Raw genomic sequence first — 18,884 nt, forward strand, 5'->3', positions numbered from 1 at the left:
ATTTGTGATAACATTAAAATGAAACAAAACATAAACTATATTACTCAACTTAAATGCGGAAAACAATCCTACGTTAAACATTCGTACAGGAGATAAAACGTATGTTTGAAATTTTGAATAAAAGCCCAAAGATGAAAACTTTATTACTCAACTTAAGCATTCAACCATAAAATCATCAATTAAACACCAACTTTAAAAAAATAACCAAACAAGATCTTAAATAAAAATAAACTTAACTCAATAATAAACTTAAACAAAATGATGAACTAATACTTGAGGAAAACAGAACCATTAAATAAAGGACGCCAAACAAAAATCTTAAACATAAATAAACTTAACAATACCCAAACAAAAATACTCAATAAATCAAACTAAAGATTAAAGTATTGCAATATTAATGAAGACAAAAACTTAAATGAAAAGAGAGAGAGAGAGAGAGAGAGAGAGAGAGAGAGAGAGAGAGAGAGAGAGAGAGAGAAAGAGCAAGCTATGAGGTTGGAGAAGAGGATTACTCTGCTATGTTGCTTGGGTCCTCATCAAAACCTCCTCTGTGCGGCGCTTGAACTCCCCGAATACTCCTCCTTAAAAAATTAATTTATAAATAACCCTAAAAAAAGCTAAAGTTTAAACCCCCACAAAAGCCTATGTGGCTACTCTCAAAAGCTGCCCCTACAAAATCTCCAAAAAGCTACTTTTGTAAAACCTTACCATAGGCAACCCTAAGCACACAACCTTCTCCACGATTGAAGCCTAACCGTATGCCTTCTTTAATATCTCACGTGGTGACATCACATTCTAGCCTCTCCCACTTCTTGAAATTTTAGTGCACGCAACCTATATTGAAAACCCCCAATGCACGACCTTCTTTAATATCTCACGGCTAGCCCATACCCGAGACTCCACACTAAGGTTCACGACTTGGGTCTCTTATTTCTTCACACACGGGCCCACTTCAATACATGCATTTCCCGCACGGTCTATCCCACTTCTTGTACATATACATGACCCAACCTTCATGCACTCAGATGACCAGGTTGCATACGACCCTCTTAAAGCTTACATGGTCAATACCTCCCATGCATGAAGCCCATGGGTCTTCACTTGAGGGCACATCCTTCATCCTCGTGCATGGCTTTGTTCTTCACACGACTCAAGCTCACACCTACATGGCCCAATCTCTTCAATTTTACACATACACACGACTTCCGTACACAATTCACGCACAACCCACGTACATTTTAATTTTGACTTTAATGTCCAAAAATTATCCTGTAATAATAAAACACGAGTATCCGTTAATTTACTGCAAAAATAGGATAATTATCTTAAAATTATCAAATGAGCTCAATGTTAAAATGTTAAACATAATTAAGTAATTAATTAAAATAGTAACACTTAATTAAAGCATTTAAATACTTAATTACGCAACTTTGACACGTAATCATGGTGTCTTGCATATTGTAAAATGTCTCCTTGTGCCATGCTTCTCGCACAACTCTCCGAAGCTTGAATTTGTGTACTCAGTGTCATTGCCTGACCTGAGGAATTTAATCTTTCTCCTGGTCTAGTTTTCTAGCTCAGCTTTCCACAATTTAAACTTGGGAAATGTCTCTTACTTATGTTGCATGAAGTACACCTAGACTTTTCGTGAGTCATTAATGAAACTCATGAAGTACATATGACCTCCTCGCGATGCTACTCTCATTGGTCCCGCAAACATCTGAATGAATGTAGTCAAGGATTCCCTCCGTCTTATGCGCGACTGTTATGATCAATTGGACCCTATTATGTTTCCCAAGCACAGTACCTGTAGAAATCTAGCTTGCATGATTTGACCCCCTTCAAGAGATTTTTGTTGTGAAACTCCTTCATTCCATGCTCACCCATATGCCCTAACCACATATGCCACAAGACAGTGCTATCTGACTCAGACTCTGCAGCTGCAGCTCTACCTACAACTGTAGTACCTAGTAGTGTATAGATATTCCCTAGTATTTTCTGCCCCTTCATTACGGTTAGAATTCCCTTACTCACCTTCATTACACCACTTTCATATTTGTAACTAAACTCGTTACAATCTAAAGTGCCTAACGAAATCAAATTCTTCCTTAACTTTGGTATATGTCTGACATTACATAACATGAAGCATCCTTTTCCATTTTAACAGAATTAGAATTCACCAATATGTAAGTGGTGAACCAGTCTTTGTTGGGCATTATGTGATAAGAGCATGCCGAATCTAAGATCCAAGAATTTGAGACCATCTGAACTGGAGGAAACCGATAGCATATCATCATCACTGCTCACAGAGTCTCCTTTTTCGATTACATTTGCTGTGTTTTGTTGGTCTTACAAGGCTTAACATCTTGTTTTGATGTTAACAAATAAGTGGAACTTAACATATTTGGTTAACTAATGTCGTTTTAGGATTCAATGATGAATGTGAGGTCAAGTGTTTAGAAGGGTTCATGAAACTTATATTTCAAAGAAGGATGATCAATAGGAAGCTTAAAGCATGAATTCAAAAATAGATTCAAAGACTAAAGCTTGAAGATAAGGAGAGCATGTATCAAAGAGAACTCAATGAAAAGCTCAAAGTATCTTAAAGCTTGAAGACGAGAAAAAGACCAAAGCATGAAGACAAGTGTTTAAGAATGACAAATAGCTTAGAAGTCTTTATGTAAGTGCTTTAATATTTAAATATCTTTTGAAATATTGTTGAAACTCTTTACGGGATATTTATGGACTTAGAGACCTATTTTAAAACTCTGGAAAATGTTTTATGAAAGATCAAAACATGTGAGCAAAACTAAATTTGAAAAATCAAGAAGGAAAAATCAATAAGAGGTTTGCCCAGCCGACTGACTAGAAATTCTCTGGTTCAGTCAGCCGACTAACAGAGAAACAATAGAAAAATTAACTATCTAGCTGATTGACTCAATAAACTGAAAGTACCCAGCCGACTGACAATACACAGGCGATTGACCCAAAATGAACTGTGTCACGCCAGCCGACTGACTATTTTGTGATTTAATTTCTGGGAGATAGAAGGGTGTCAGCCACCTGTTCAGCCGACTGACCCTGTGGAAATACACTACCTAGTCGCTTGTCCAGCCGACTGACTCCACGAGTTTTGATTTTTTAAAACTCCAACGAAAAAATTTCAAAAATTGATTTTTCAAATATGAACGTTATAAAAACTTGGTGGAAACTCCAAGGTACTTGGAAAACAAGGAAACTAATCTTAAAATGCCTATAAATACTTCTTTAATCCCAAGAATTTAAATATACAAGCAATCACACAACATACTTATATCAAATTTCTCAATCTCTCTCAAAGTTCCATATTGCTCAAACTCTTGCTGAAGAGAAATCATCTAACTTGCTGCTAAAACACCAACCTAAGGTTCTCATATTGAGTTTTCTCAAATCACAAAGGAACCCTTTGTGAATTCTACACTTGAGCTTCAATTCTATTTCTTATTGGTATTTAAATTGTTAAAGTACCTAGAGCTGAAATTGTACTAATCTACTCTGTTTTGAGAGTGCTTTTGTACGTAGTGTTTTCTTCATATCTTGTGTAGTTCTTGGATGATTCGAGGTGTTTGGATCATTGGCTAAGTGAGGGCATATCGCTTAGAGAGGTGTTGTTCTAGCCTAATTGAAGGAGTGACCGAACGAGGGTATATAGTTTGGAGTGGTGGGCTCTAACCTACTGAAGGAGTGTGTAAACGGTGTTGTTTCGCTCGACAAAAGAACTGATTTTAGTGAATCTTTTGGTAGTTTGCCAAAGGCGAGGACGTAAGCTGGGTATAAGCTAAACCTCATAAAAATATCGGTCTCACTCTCTCTTTCCCTTACTCTTTATTTTCAGCACATATAAATTGCGTGGATGATTTAATTTTTAATCATATATACTACGTATATTTGAAATCAAGTAAACTTAAAGTCTAATTTTGATTTGGGTTGCAGAAACTGAAAGGAAGTACGTTGGTTAAACCATACTTTGCGAAAATCATAAGGGAGTACGTTACTTGGTTAACACCTAAAGATAAATTTACTAAGAGTTTATTTGAATTCTGAATTTTGGGAAGAGTGTGAATGTTTTTTTGAAAATCACTTTGAGAAAGCTAATTCATTATCAAAAGGATTGCAATTAACCATATGACTTGAATCAAACTTTCATATTTATAGGGCTGCAAACAAACAAGAGCTGAAATCTTGTACCTTATATCTTTGTTTGGTTGATTGATTTGATTGTTTAAATAGTTGTGTTGTTGATTATATAAAAGGAATTATGTTCTTGTGTGATTGAAAAATTAAACAAACAAGTCAAGAATTGGTTAAAAGAAATAAAAGAGGTTAAGAAGTCTTAAAAGGAATTAAGAGAAAATTTTTAAATCCAATTCACCCACCTCTTGGGACTGGACCTTAGTTTTCATGTTTGATGAACCTTCTTTATTTTCAGCATTCCCCTTCTTCCTATCTTGACAATCCGATTTTATGTGCCTCTTTTTCCTATACTTAAAACACGTACATCCTTCCTCTTCCTCGAATTGGACTAAGCCTTATTGTTACTTGGTCTACTCCGAAACTTGCTTTCCCCCCGATCCTGATTACCTTTTATCACAAGCCCTTTACCTTGAGAATTCTCATCACTGGCCTTCTTCCTTTGATGGAAACTTAAAAGGGCACTTGTGATATTCTCCAACTCCAAAGTTTCTTTTCCCCATATTAGAGTCGTAACAAGATTCTTATATGTAGGAGATGTAGGTAAGGAATTCAGCAGCATCAAAGCCTTGTCTTCTTCCTCAAACTTCACTTCAACCTACTTTAGATCACTAATGATCTGATTGAATACATTGATCTGTTGATTCAGATTCGAGCCCTCTGTTATCTTAAGCCAATATAGTTTTTGCTTAAGATACAACTTGTTTTTCAATGACTTGGACATGTACCAGTTCTCCAGTTTTAGCCAAACTGCTACTGGCGATTCCTCATCCATGACGTCATACATCATGTCATCGGCTAAACAAAGCCTGATAGTAGCCACAACCTTTGCTTCCAACTCCTTCCAACTCATGTCGTACATGCCTTCCGGCTGTTTTCCATATAGTGCCTTCACCATACCTTACTGCACTAACAAGTCCTTCACCATCCTCTGCCAAAGTCTGAAATTTTCCATTCCATCAAACTTAACAAGATCAAACTTTGCAAAAGAAACCCCAACCATTGCAACTAATAGCTCTGATACCAATTTGTTGTGCAAAGTATACACCATTGCGCAGCGAAAACACAATTTGAATCGAATCGTGCAATGTAGCAACCAACGATGAACAATATGAAACAATCAATCACAAATATAATAAAGGAAAGCAATAAAATCACACGACACAAGAATTTACGTGGTTCGACAATGTACCTACGTCCATGAGAGCAAGCAGTTGATTTTCACTATCATATCAAACAAGGGTTACTAAATAATGTATATATGCTAACCCTATGCGTACAGAAGGCTTAGAAAGTATTTAAAGTACTCTTGTAGCAATTCCCGGAGAGAAACCTTAGAAATCCCCAATCTATTGATCTTCCCAATTCAAATCCCGTAAACAATGACGAACAATATCGTCGACAATTTAATGCATAGATTGAAGTAACCAGACTGAAATCGTCGATGGTTTTAGGGAAACTATCAATGGTCATCTCCTGAGAGCAAACCATTGACCAAACCGTTGACCCAACACTTGACAGTTCCTTCTTGTAGCTTATATTCCTTGTTCTTGCTTCACCTTTTCCTAAGTATGGATTCCACTTGATATAAGCCATATACTTCAACATGTTCTTTTTTTGGTTCATTGTAAATTTGTATTTCATTCTCAAGACTTGAACTTAAAATTTATGAATTATAAACTTTTAACTGGTGAATGCCTCTAAGAGACATACCTAATTATATAAGGATATTGTTCTTTCTTTTCTCTTGGATAAATTATTTTTGATGTTAAGTTTGTGAAAATATAAATATAAAAAATAAATAAAATATTTTCAAAATGATCTAGAATGCGAGGAAGTTTCTTGAAAGAGATATTAGGCTCATGTAGCTAATAATTATGTTTTTTTATGAGGCCAAATATATTGTGTTTTGCTCATTTAAGTTATATGAATTATTGACATCCTTATGAACTCAGCCCATGCTTCAACTAAATAAGCAAAAAATTAATGATGACAATAAAAATCATTTTCAGTCCAAAAAGTTCCAATGTTCTCTATATGAGTAGTTCACCTTTTCTAAGCTTATTTTGGTAAAATTCAAAGCTAAATTCTAGCTTGTTACAATATAGTTGTGTTTGTGAATATAGTTTTTGAGTCTTGAATTTGAATAAAATTTAATAAAAAATTGTATTACATTTTATTCAAGCTTATACAAATTTAAATCCGAACTCTAAAATTCATGTTCCCCAAGACACAACTACTCTACTTTAGCATATTGTTTATGCAATAATTGTATTTGCATTCATTTTATTCCCTAAAAACTTTAAAATCCTTTTCATAAAGGCACTACTACTGAACAACTGACTCGGCAAAGATTGTGCATGAACAAGTAGCATACACAAAACAAAATGGAGAGAGAGAGAGAGAGAGAGATTTAAGTCTGGAGTGCCATGTTAAAAATTTGAGCCATCCATTTAGGGGCATTAAAGGAGGAGAGATTTAAAAGCATGTGCCAACAAATTTGAAGCAAGGTTGTTAGAATCGTAAAGTAAAATCAGGAAACTGATTTTAGAATTGCTGATCAAACACCAAGACGTTGGCTGCTGCTAATCAAACAACAGTCACCAGATAGCAGTAGAAAAATTCAGGTGTTGCGCAGCTGAACTTCAAAGAGGGGTAGAGGACTAAAATGTTGAACTCAAGGGAAAGTCAGGTGCAGATTTTGTTCGATGTGCTCATTGATGGGAGGCTAGGAGCTATTTTGCCCTAGTTTCTGGAGACTTGGCCGAATGTAAACCTTTTTGAGGCACTTGGGCTGGTCAAAGCATGCATAGGCCCTCGTTATATGGCGTGAGTGGGGAAGGGTGGGGGCGAACAATCTAGGTAACAAAGTAGGATCCGTTAACTCTACTTACGATTCCATGATTCTGATTTTTGTCGCAACTTGGATTGTTTGATTGAATCTGGGCTGTAGAATCACGATTCAGCAATCTAGATCATGATTTTAATAACCATGGTCAGAAGTGCAAAGAAAGCATGAAGCCAAAAAATGATTCTGAAAATCAGAAAATCTGTTTGAAACACCAAACTCCAAAAAGGCTATGGCAGGGTTCACTCAACCCTAGAACAGTGGCTCAACTTTTTTTTTTTTTTTTGAGCATCATGGTTAAAATACAACAATATTATTCAAAAATTATAAATGATTGGGAATACTGACACCTTGATTTTGTAAACTCTTAAAAAAATATAACAAAATCCCCCCTGATTTCCTCACAAGTATGATTTTGTAAACTCTTAAACAAATATAACAAAATCCCCTCTGATTCCATATTTCCAATCCAATAAATGATCATGCGATACAAATTATTTCCAAGCTGCTTTTTACACCTATTGTTTACTAATCAAGTACGCCTTCTGGAAAGTGGTCAATAACTACATGGACTCGAATCTTTGATAAACACAGCATGAAATTCATGTCAACAAACAGCTTTTTAGCAAATAATCATTTCTTTGGGTAAGTTTGATGGTCAGGGCCAACGTCACGGGAACCAGTGTTTATGTATGGCCCTCGAAAAGTAGCTTGCGGTGGCAGCGGCTTTGAAGAATCAATAACAGGCTTGGTCCCTGACGACCTGGATGAATCAAACAGTGGAAGTTCTAACTTTCCAAGGAGCAAGAAGGTACAGCAACTCTTGGACAGCGAATTATGGAATCACTATGGAACGTGAAATTAACTTACGCCATGAAAAAGGGAAATGCCAAGCCTGCCGCAGCAAAAGCCACTAAGCCCGTGGCAAGAATTGCATTGCGCGATCGTGGCATCAAAACCACCAAAGCAGCCTGATGAAAAACCTAACACGCAAGCATAAAAAAATGCCTCAGTAATCCATTGAATAAGTTCACAAAAAAAAAATGCAGGATATTGTGTTCAGGACAACGCAATTAACAGGCTTCAATTGTTGCATAAAATTAAATAATTTGATATGGCCTACAATTTTAAACTTGCAAATGTTTATTTTTTATTTTTCTTCCACTGCATGCGCAAATCTGAGAGAGGAGGAAATCTTAACAAAGCTATGCCTTCTCTACTGAAAACTTAGCATTGAGGGGAAAACATATACTAATAATGAAGCAGAGAAATGCTCATAGTATACTGTTTTTCTTTTTAACTATACAATTTTCAAACCTTCTCTTTCAAGAGACCAACAGATTCTCATGCAGTGACTCAGGCAGAAGTACATAACAAATGCAACTGAGATTTCAAAGCGGAAAAGAGAATGGATCAAACAAGTTAAAAATCAAAATGACAGAAACAGAATCTAAGAATAAGTTCAAGACACCAGGTCATAGTTGATTTATGTTAAGTCATATTTGTTAGAACTATCACAAAAATACAAGAAGGTGCTCCCACTAAAACAGCAAGAACACTTCAATAGTATAAAGCATCATGTTCAATAAAAATACCCTTGATGTTCAAAATCCCTAATTACTCATGCCTATCATATCATAGCCACTATATCTTCACCTGCCTTTTAAAATAGCTTACTATACATGTTGACTTTTTGAGTCCGATCCCGTTTCGATTATGACAAACCATTCGTATCTTATGTGTGCATTTAGTATGTGAACAAGTCTACATTTCTGCACGGATATAAGATACAGGAAAATGGAAGTCATGAGATGCATAAAGCTCGTTTCAACCTGGCATATTCCATAAAGACAGAAGAGCAAAAGAAGAAGAAGAATGAAGACATATGATTATTTATATTGTAATTGCATTTTTATTTCTACTTGGTCTGTAATAATGCATTGCATGCTTTATGTGAATGAAAAACTCAAACACAACCATAGATTGACCAATAGGGAACCTAACATTTCAAGAAAAACCTTTCATGAAAAGCTAAAATCAAACAAGGTTTTCAAAATGGATCCAAGGACAAAAATAAGGGTGAACCATAGGTTTGTACTTGCCTCGGTCGACTGACCATTACAAGGTCAAAACTCCTCAGTCGACTGACCTTGGCCGACCGGCCATTGTACATTTGAAAAGCCCCAGTCGACTGGCCATAGAATTTGACCAAATTCAAAGGTCCGGCCGACCGACCATTTTTAACCAGGAAGCCTTAGCCAACTGACCATACATGATTGGCTTGTTTATTATATCTCGGTAGATTGACCATTTAGCTCAAATTGTCCACGGCCGACCGGGTTTTATGAATAGTCGATCGGCCTTGTTCCTAGGTCGACCGAACTTACGAAGGGTTCGAAATCGCCCAACGTCAGCCGACCGACATCTCCCCTAGTTGATCGAGCCCCTTTGAAAATTCAAATTTTTGGCTTGGGTCAGCCGACCGACGAAGGCCCTGGTTGACCAAACCTCTCGGGTTGGTGTAATTTTACAGCGCTAATCATCATTAATTTTTCAACTAAACTTTTCTAAAAAGACGAGCGTGTCCCCAACGATTATATTTTTCCCAGGCTCTAAAAATACCTCCTTCATAAACATAATTAACAAGATGATTAGTTAGAAAACTCTCCCAAATATTTTTGTTATATTTTCATCTTCAAAGCTTGATTTTCATACTCTTGCTATCATTCATTTCAAAATCATTTTTAAGAGAGCTTAGAGTATTTCCTGTACTCTCTTCATTAGCAAGTTCTTTGCTCTTGATGATTGTTCGAGTTATTTATTTGGCATTTATTTTACATTCAAAGAATAAATGCTCTCATTTATTTCTTACTTTAAAAATCTTTTTGAGAGTAAGCTTAGAGGTTTCTCCACATATTTCCTTAGTAAATATTTTTGGAGAAATACATTCTTGCTTGGAAACCTTTTTGCACATAGATTTCAAACACTTATATTTTGTTTGTGCAAAATTATTTGAAAGCTAAAAACCCTAAGTTCTCCTACACTTTATTTGAAAAACATTTTTGGAGAAAAATATTATTTGGGCTTAAATCTTTGAGCACTAATTATATAAATTTATTCAAAGATTATATTGAAAAAAATACACATTCTCACTTGAGTTTATCTCATACAACTTTATTGTGTACACATCTGCTTTTGAAGAAGTATCTCTTTGTACAAAATATTTTTTATATATCGTTATATTCCAGACGTGGCCTAAAGAGGGAGACTTGTCCTGTGAAAAGTCTCGGATAGATTTAGACTCGATTAAAAAAGTCCCGAACTAGTTAAGACCCGATTAAGAGAACTAGGAGCACCATCCTGTAAGGTGTAGTTGTATAGGTTAGACTCAGCCCTGTGAATGTGAGCTGGGGTATTCCATGCCCAGTAAGGAGAGGAGGTTGTATCGGTGTCGCTCCACCCGTTAAGCGAGCATTAGTGGAATCCTCTTACTTGTGAGCTTGAGGCGGGAACGTAGGCAGTATTGGCCGAACCCCGATATCATATCGTGTTGTGCTTTTTCTTCCCTATGCTATTTAGATTTCCGCACTTGAATGTTTATATCTTAAATATTGTGGATGATTGGGAAGTACTGAGCATGCTTGATTGGTTTTATTTATCTGCTGAGTTTTATTTTATTGGTTAATTGGTATTTGTTTAGACAAACTCTAGGTTGCGAATTACTGATTGTGGATTTGAACCTAACCTAGGAGAAATTTTTTTTAATCTCCAATTTAACCCCCTCTTGGGATTACACCAATTACATCAATACACAATCAAATAAAAACCTCCCAAATAATAGATAACGGATGTTGAATTTGACTTGTTCATTCAAAAAGAAGTATAATCAATTGATCTCAACAAGCATATCTTATGTTAGGGGAAATATCTGATGCTTGTAGGAAGGATTGTGATTAATTCGGCTTCAAGGAAATAGCAAAGAGAGGATCAAAAGAAGATCCAAGATGCACAGGTAGTTATAAGCACTAACTTAGTAAGCTAAGGGGGAACACAAAAATAGGCAAATTTTTTTCAATAAAATGAAGAAATGCACCAACGAAATGTCTGGTACTAGGTAACATGTTCAAGGAAATGCTTCTAAAAAGGTCCCCACAATTATCAAGTTTGTGCCACAACGTGGCAGCAAATGACTAAATTTCTCAGATGTAATTTTCGAGGAAATAGATTGCTTCCACAGCTCCACTCCCTCATCTAGCATTACATTGTTAGTTCAATGATATAACACACCAACACTACAATGAGTAATAAATATTGCTCCAGACAGTATTCATAAATCTATCTTTCTCCACATTAGCCAAAATCTGAGAAAAATATGGAAGCTTCAGGCTTTGTTTGAAGCTTAGAAAACACATGAAGGAAGATATGAAGGAAGTCACTTCTTGTTTGGTTATCAAAGAAAATGATAAGAAAAATAAAATATACAGTATCTGGTTGCAAGGCACATGAAAAGGGATTTACGTCTTCTGGTTTGATTATCAATTAACATGTGTTTCATTTGAAATCACACAAACGTTCACTTCTACTAATTTTCAATCACATTTGATTAAATTTTAATTCTTATTAATAATTGTCATGGAGAGAAAATGCAATGGAAATTTGTTTTCTTAATTATTTTTCTTTTTTTTCCATTTTCTCATACAAAATCCTTGATCCAGACAGAGCCTAAATGGTTTTGTTCTTAGACTAAAACGATCAATGTATTTGACAGTGTAAAATTACAGATGGAGCCACAACAATCAAAGGAAGCCGTCTGCCCATCCACAACCTATGCAAAATATAAAAGTATTTTCTGAAATCTTACGTCCCAGCTGTTGGGATGATAGCTGCTCTTTTCTTTTACAGGCCGCATTACAGAAAATAGACTATGAACTTCAAATGCCCTATACAGTACAAACTAAAGAAACAACAGAGCCGTTCAGTATTTCATGAAAATACCAAGCCCAAGCCCTCGAGGGTACATGTAATTTGCCTTAATAGCTCATTTTGATCAACAGAATTTTTCACGTAATCTCCAAAAGAAAGAACAGACGGTGACAGGAACAACAGAAACCCTAACGCGGACATGATAAACTGAAACAAGAAAATCTCAACAAGGTCAGCGATGAAATACCTGGTGTTGATATAACTCAACTGTTGCTGACTACGTCTGCTTATGATTCCGCCGAAACAGCAGAGAATTTGCTCGCCGTCACTCGATCTACAGCACCGCTAGGTGCTTTTTTGTGAATACTATACCTCTTTATGATTTTTAAATCTATAAAAAGTTATAAATGTTGTGAAAGCAATCCCACATCGGAGGCCCGATGGAGTTCCGCCATTTAATATATTTGGTCCTCTTCACCAGCTAGCACGTTTTGAAATTGTGTGGGCTTGAAACTCTAAAGCAAACAATATCGGTTAGTTCTGAAGACTAATCCATCTCGCTTCTTTATTGGTAGCCCATGCGTGTCCAGAAGACCTTGCATGTCCGATTGAGAGAGAGTATTGTGATAAAGGTTAACCTTCTTAAATAATACTAGGAAAAGATTTTTTAAACTATTGCTCACATAATCTCGCAGTATGATACTGCGAGATTTAAACTGATGAGCCACTGGAAAGTTGACGCATGGCACGGAGGGGAGCAAATCTTACAGTTTGGTGCTGCGAGATTTAAAGCAAACAACCGGTGGGAAGGTGACACGTAGCGAAATCTCGCAGCACTAAGCTACGAGTTTGTGAAAGCAATCCCTCATTGGTTGGGGGGTGGGGGGGAGTTTGGCCATTTAATATGGTTGGTGCTACGCCTAGCCTTAAAGGTTAACCTTCTTAAATAATACTAGGAAAAGATTTTTTAAACTATTGCTCACATAATCTCGCAGTATGATACTGCGAGATTTAAACTGATGAGCCACTGGAAAGTTGACGCATGGCACGGAGGGGAGCAAATCTTACAGTTTGGTGCTGCGAGATTTAAAGCAAACAACCGGTGGGAAGGTGACACGTAGCGAAATCTCGCAGCACTAAGCTACGAGTTTGTGAAAGCAATCCCTCATTGGTTGGGGGGTGGGGGGGAGTTTGGCCATTTAATATGGTTGGTGCTACGCCTAGCCTTAAAGGTTAACCTTCTTAAATAATACTAGGAAAAGATTTTTTAAACTATTGCTCACATAATCTCGCAGTATGATACTGCGAGATTTAAACTGATGAGCCACTGGAAAGTTGACGCATGGCACGGAGGGGAGCAAATCTTACAGTTTGGTGCTGCGAGATTTAAAGCAAACAACCGGTGGGAAGGTGACACGTAGCGAAATCTCGCAGCACTAAGCTACGAGTTTGTGAAAGCAATCCCTCATTGGTTGGGGGGTGGGGGGGAGTTTGGCCATTTAATATGGTTGGTGCTACGCCTAGCCTTAAAGGTTAACCTTCTTAAATAATACTAGGAAAAGAATTTTTAAACTATTGCTCACATAATCTCGCAGTATGATACTGCGAGATTTAAACTGATGAGCCACTGGAAAGTTGATGCATGGCACGGAGGGGAGCAAATCTTACAGTTTGGTGCTGCGAGATTTAAAGCAAACAACCGGTGGGAAGGTGACACGTAGCGAAATCTCGCAGCACTAAGCTACGAGTTTGTGAAAGCAATCCCTCATTGGTTGGGGGGTGGGGGGGAGTTTGGCCATTTAATATGGTTGGTGCTACGCCTAGCCTTAAAGGTTAACCTTCTTAAATAATACTAGGAAAAGATTTTTTAAACTATTGCTCACATAATCTCGCAGTATGATACTGCGAGATTTAAACTGATGAGCCACTGGAAAGTTGACGCATGGCACGGAGGGGAGCAAATCTTACAGTTTGGTGCTGCGAGATTTAAAGCAAACAACCGGTGGGAAGGTGACACGTAGCGAAATCTCGCAGCACTAAGCTACGAGTTTGTGAAAGCAATCCCTCATTGGTTGGGGGGTGGGGGGGAGTTTGGCCATTTAATATGGTTGGTGCTACGCCTAGCCTTAAAGGTTAACCTTCTTAAATAATACTAGGAAAAGATTTTTTAAACTATTGCTCACATAATCTCGCAGTATGATACTGCGAGATTTAAACTGATGAGCCACTGGAAAGTTGATGCATGGCACGGAGGGGAGCAAATCTTACAGTTTGGTGCTGCGAGATTTAAAGCAAACAACCGGTGGGAAGGTGACACGTAGCGAAATCTCGCAGCACTAAGCTACGAGTTTGTGAAAGCAATCCCTCATTGGTTGGGGGGTGGGGGGGAGTTTGGCCATTTAATATGGTTGGTGCTATGCCTAGCCTTAAAGGTTAACCTTCTTAAATAATACTAGGAAAAGATTTTTTAAACTATTGCTCACATAATCTCGCAGTATGATACTGCGAGATTTAAACTAATGAGCCACTGGAAAGTTGACGCATGGCACGGAGGGGAGCAAATCTTACAGTTTGGTGCTGCGAGATTTAAAGCAAACAACCGGTGGGAAGGTGACACGTAGCGAAATCTCGCAGCACTAAGCTACGAGTTTGTGAAAGCAATCCCTCATTGGTTGGGGGGTGGGGGGGAGTTTGGCCATTTAATATGGTTGGTGCTACGCCTAGCCTTAAAGGTTAACCTTCTTAAATAATACTAGGAAAAGATTTTTTAAACTATTGCTCACATAATCTCGCAGTATGATACTGCGAGATTTAAACTGATGAGCCACTGGAAAGTTGACGCATGGCACGGAGGGGAGCAAATCTTACAGTTTGGTGCTGCGAGATTTAAAGCAAACAACCGGTGGGAAGGTGACACGTAGCGAAATCTCGCAGCACTAAGCTACGAGTTTGGCCATTTAATATGGTTGGTCCTACCCCTAGCTCTAAAGGCTAACCTGTAGAAAGGTGCATAATCTTAAATAATACTCAGGGAAAAATTTTTTCAAACTATTGCTCACGTAATCTCATAGTATCATGCTACGAGATTTAAACTGATGAGCCACTGAAAAGTTGACGCATGGCACGGAGGGGAGCATATCTTACAGTTTGGTACTGCGAGATTTAAAGCGAACAACCAGTGGGAAGGTGACATGTGGTGAAATCTCGCAGCACCAAGCTACGAGTTTGGCCATTTAATATGGTTGGTCCTACCCCTAGCTCTAAAGGCTAACCTGTAGAAAGGTGCAGAATCTTAAATAATACTTAGGGAAAAAATTTTCCAAACTATTGCTCACGTAATCTCGCAACACTCCAAGGAAACTTTAGCAATATGGAAACAAGTCTGATTATCTATAAATACATAGTTTTCTAATGAAAAATACACCAAGTTTTGAAAATTGTTCATAAGCTCTCTTGCTCTCAAAGTCTCATCTTGTTCATCTCTTGCAAACTGAAGGTGACACGTAGCGAAATCTCGCAGCACTAAGCTACGAGTTTGGCCATTTAATATGGTTGGTCCTACCCCTAGCTCTAAAGGCTAACTTGTAGAAAGGTGCATAATCTTAAATAATACTCAGGGAAAAAATTTTTCAAACTATTGCTCACGTAATCTCATAGTATCATGCTACGAGATTTAAACTGATGAGCCACTGAAAAGTTGACGCGTGGCACGGAGGGGAGCAAATCTTGCAGTTTGGTACTGCGAGATTTAAAGCGAACAACTAGTGGGAAGGTGACATGTGGTGAAATCTCGCAGCACCAAGCTACGAGTTTGGCCATTTAATATGGTTGGTCCTACCCCTAGCTCTAAAGGCTAACCTGTAGAAAGGTGCATAATCTTAAATAATACTTAGGGAAAAAAATTTTCCAAACTATTGCTCACGTAATCTCGTAACACTCCAAGGAAACTTTAGCAATATGGAAACAAGTCTGATTATCTATAAATACATAGTTTTCTAATGAAAAATACACCAAGTTTTGAAAATTGTTCATAAGCTCTCTTGCTCTCAAAGTCTCATCTTGTTCATCTCTTGCAAACTGAAGGTGACACGTAGTGAAATCTCGCAGCACTAAGCTACGAGTTTGGCCATTTAATATGGTTGGTCCTACCCCTAGCTCTAAAGGCTAACTTGTAGAAAGGTGCATAATCTTAAATAATACTCAGGGAAAAAATTTTTCAAACTATTGCTCACGTAATCTCATAGTATCATGCTACGAGATTTAAACTGATGAGCCACTGAAAAGTTGACGCATGGCACGGAGGGGAGCAAATCTTGCAGTTTGGTACTGCGAGATTTAAAGCGAACAACCAGTGGGAAGGTGACATGTGGTGAAATCTCGCAGCACCAAGCTACGAGTTTGGCCATTTAATATGGTTGGTCCTACCCTTAGCTCTAAAGGCTAACCTGTAGAAAGGTGCATAATCTTAAATAATACTTAGGGAAAAAATTTTCCAAACTATTGCTCACGTAATCTCGCAACACTCCAAGGAAACTTTAGCAATATGGAAACAAGTCTGATTATCTATAAATACATAGTTTTCTAATGAAAAATACACCAAGTTTTGAAAATTATTCATAAGCTCTCTTGCTCTCAAAGTCTCATCTTGTTCATCTCTTGCAAACTGAAAGCGTTGTGATTCTGAGATTGTTATTCATCCATCCCTAACGTTATACTGCTAATTTCTCGTCTGGAGAAAAGGTTGTTTGGTGAAATCCATTCCTAAGCTTCAAAAGTGTATTTCATTCTTGATATTTATCTTTTGAAGTACATAGTTTTGAATTGTACTAACTTGCTCTTTGTGTAAGCGTTCTTTGTACACAATCTTCTTATATTTTTTCTTGTAGATGTTAGACGATTTCAAGTTATTGAATCGTTGACCAAACAAGGGTATATTGTTTAGAGAAGGTGGACTCTAGCCTTAACAAAGGAGTGTTTGTAATCGGTGTTGTTCCGCCCAGTAAAGTAATTGCTATAGTGGAACCCTTCAGTATTTTGCCAAGGGCGATGACGTAGGCTGAGTTGAAGCCGAACCTCGTAAAAATCTTTGTGTCTTTCTTTCTTCTTTACTTATTACTTTCTATACAATATATTTTGTGTGTACTAAAGTGTAGATAGCAGGGCTTGAAGATAAAAACAAAGGAAGACTCTTGTTATTTAGAAAGTACATTTTGGTTAATCATTTGCGGAAACCCAAAAAGGGAGTACTGTTGACCTTATTGGTCACGCCCGATTTTGATTATGACAAATACTCATTGTATCTAATGAGTGTTTGAGGTTTTGTGCAGGAACTAAAGGTGTTAAGACAAAGATGTGCACAAAGTCAAGAAAAGCCCGAAGACCAAAGTTGTATTTCATAATGTAATATATTTAATTGGTCTGTAATAGTAAGTAGGTATTCGGTTTATGATAAGCACACACATCACATGTATGATTTATTTTGTAAGCTCAAACCGAACCATGAATGAGACAGGACCTTAGAAAGACCTTAGGGTGCACTCCAGACTTTTTCGGTGTCTTCAAAATTGGACCCCAAATGCCTCTAGGACACTCACACTTTCACATATATGTGGTAGGCACTTACATAGGGCTTTATTGTATCAATACGGGACCGAAATGCACACTTGGTGCACTTTCGGTCGACCGGCCAACACAGTTCACTTTGGCTTGGTCGACCAAACCAGCCCTAGGTCAACAATTTGACCAAGGCCTGGTCGACCAAACCCTTACAGTTCATTTTACCCCGGTCGCCTGAACCACCTGGGAGTCAACATTTTGACCTCCCGGTCGACCGACCAACTTTATACTCCAACAACCTGGTCGACCGAAGGGTCTCGGGAAAATTCCTAGCGGTCTGGTCGACCGAACCACACAGTTCAAAAAGGCCCGGTCGACCGAACCTCGAAATTTTGGAAAATCGTCCTGCCTCGGTCGACCGACCACTCAGTTCAAAATACCCCTGGTTGATCGAGCCGTTTGAGTCCTGGTCGACCGAGCCGTTTGAGTCCTGGTCGACCAAACCATTTCTGGTCGACCGGACCTCTTGGGTTGCCCTGATTTTTTACCGCAGTTAACAATTTTTAAATAGGGTTAAAATGCCTTAAACGTCATTAAACTTTTCTAATAATACCCAAAAGGTCCCCAACGATCATATTTCCTTCCATGGCTATATATATGTGTTCATTTGCAAAGATTAAGTTAGATTAGCCACTTTGATTAGGGAAAATTCTCTGAAATATCAAAACCTTATAATACTAATTTCCATGCTCCACACACTCAATCTTACCTTCCCGTATTGCCTACATCATTTGTAAGTTGATTTTTGAGTATTTATATTGATTGGTTTGCTCTCCTATTTTTGGATTGTTTGACTTATTTTTTGAGAGCTAAACCTTAAGTATTCTTAGGGGACTTTATTAATAAGTCTCTCCTAAGAAGACTTATATAGAACTTCTGAGTATTGCATATTCATTGCAATGTCTTAAGAAGTTTGTATTTGTATTTTGGCTGCAAAAACATTCTCAAATATCTACTGTGTTTTTATCTTAAAAATATTTGATGAGATATTTGCTTATGTGATAAAGTCTTTGTTGCAATACTCGTTAACTCATATATCCTTTGCTGAATACAAAGATTGAATATCTTTTTGCAAACCAAACTTATACATTGCTAGAACTTCATATACATATATATATATATATATATATTGAGAAAACTTGTTGATTGAAATATATGAAGTTTGGATAATATCTTTGTTTGAGCACTCAGATTGAATATCTTATGATACAAAGATCATTTAGGTTTGCACTCTCACGCACTCATTACAACGATAGTAAATCTATTT

At 37.4% G+C, this 18,884-nt stretch overlaps 1 protein-coding gene across 1 annotated transcript; it reads right to left on the reverse strand.

Annotated features, from left to right (window-relative positions):
• Nucleotides 1–7,514: 7,514 nt before the first annotated feature.
• LOC131149400 (uncharacterized) lies at nt 7,515–12,532 on the reverse strand. Its single transcript, XM_058099826.1, has 3 exons — nt 12,249–12,532; nt 7,949–8,061; nt 7,515–7,841 (listed from the first exon to the last, which is right to left on the reverse strand). Exons 2-3 carry the CDS (start codon nt 8,029–8,031, stop codon nt 7,712–7,714), a joined length of 213 nt encoding a protein of 70 aa, XP_057955809.1. The 5' UTR covers nt 8,032–8,061; nt 12,249–12,532; the 3' UTR covers nt 7,515–7,711.
• Nucleotides 12,533–18,884: the final 6,352 nt, after the last annotated feature.

This window comes from Malania oleifera, chromosome 2 (assembly GCF_029873635.1).
Source record: "Malania oleifera isolate guangnan ecotype guangnan chromosome 2, ASM2987363v1, whole genome shotgun sequence".
In the NCBI taxonomy this organism is placed as follows: domain Eukaryota; kingdom Viridiplantae; phylum Streptophyta; class Magnoliopsida; order Santalales; family Ximeniaceae; genus Malania; species Malania oleifera.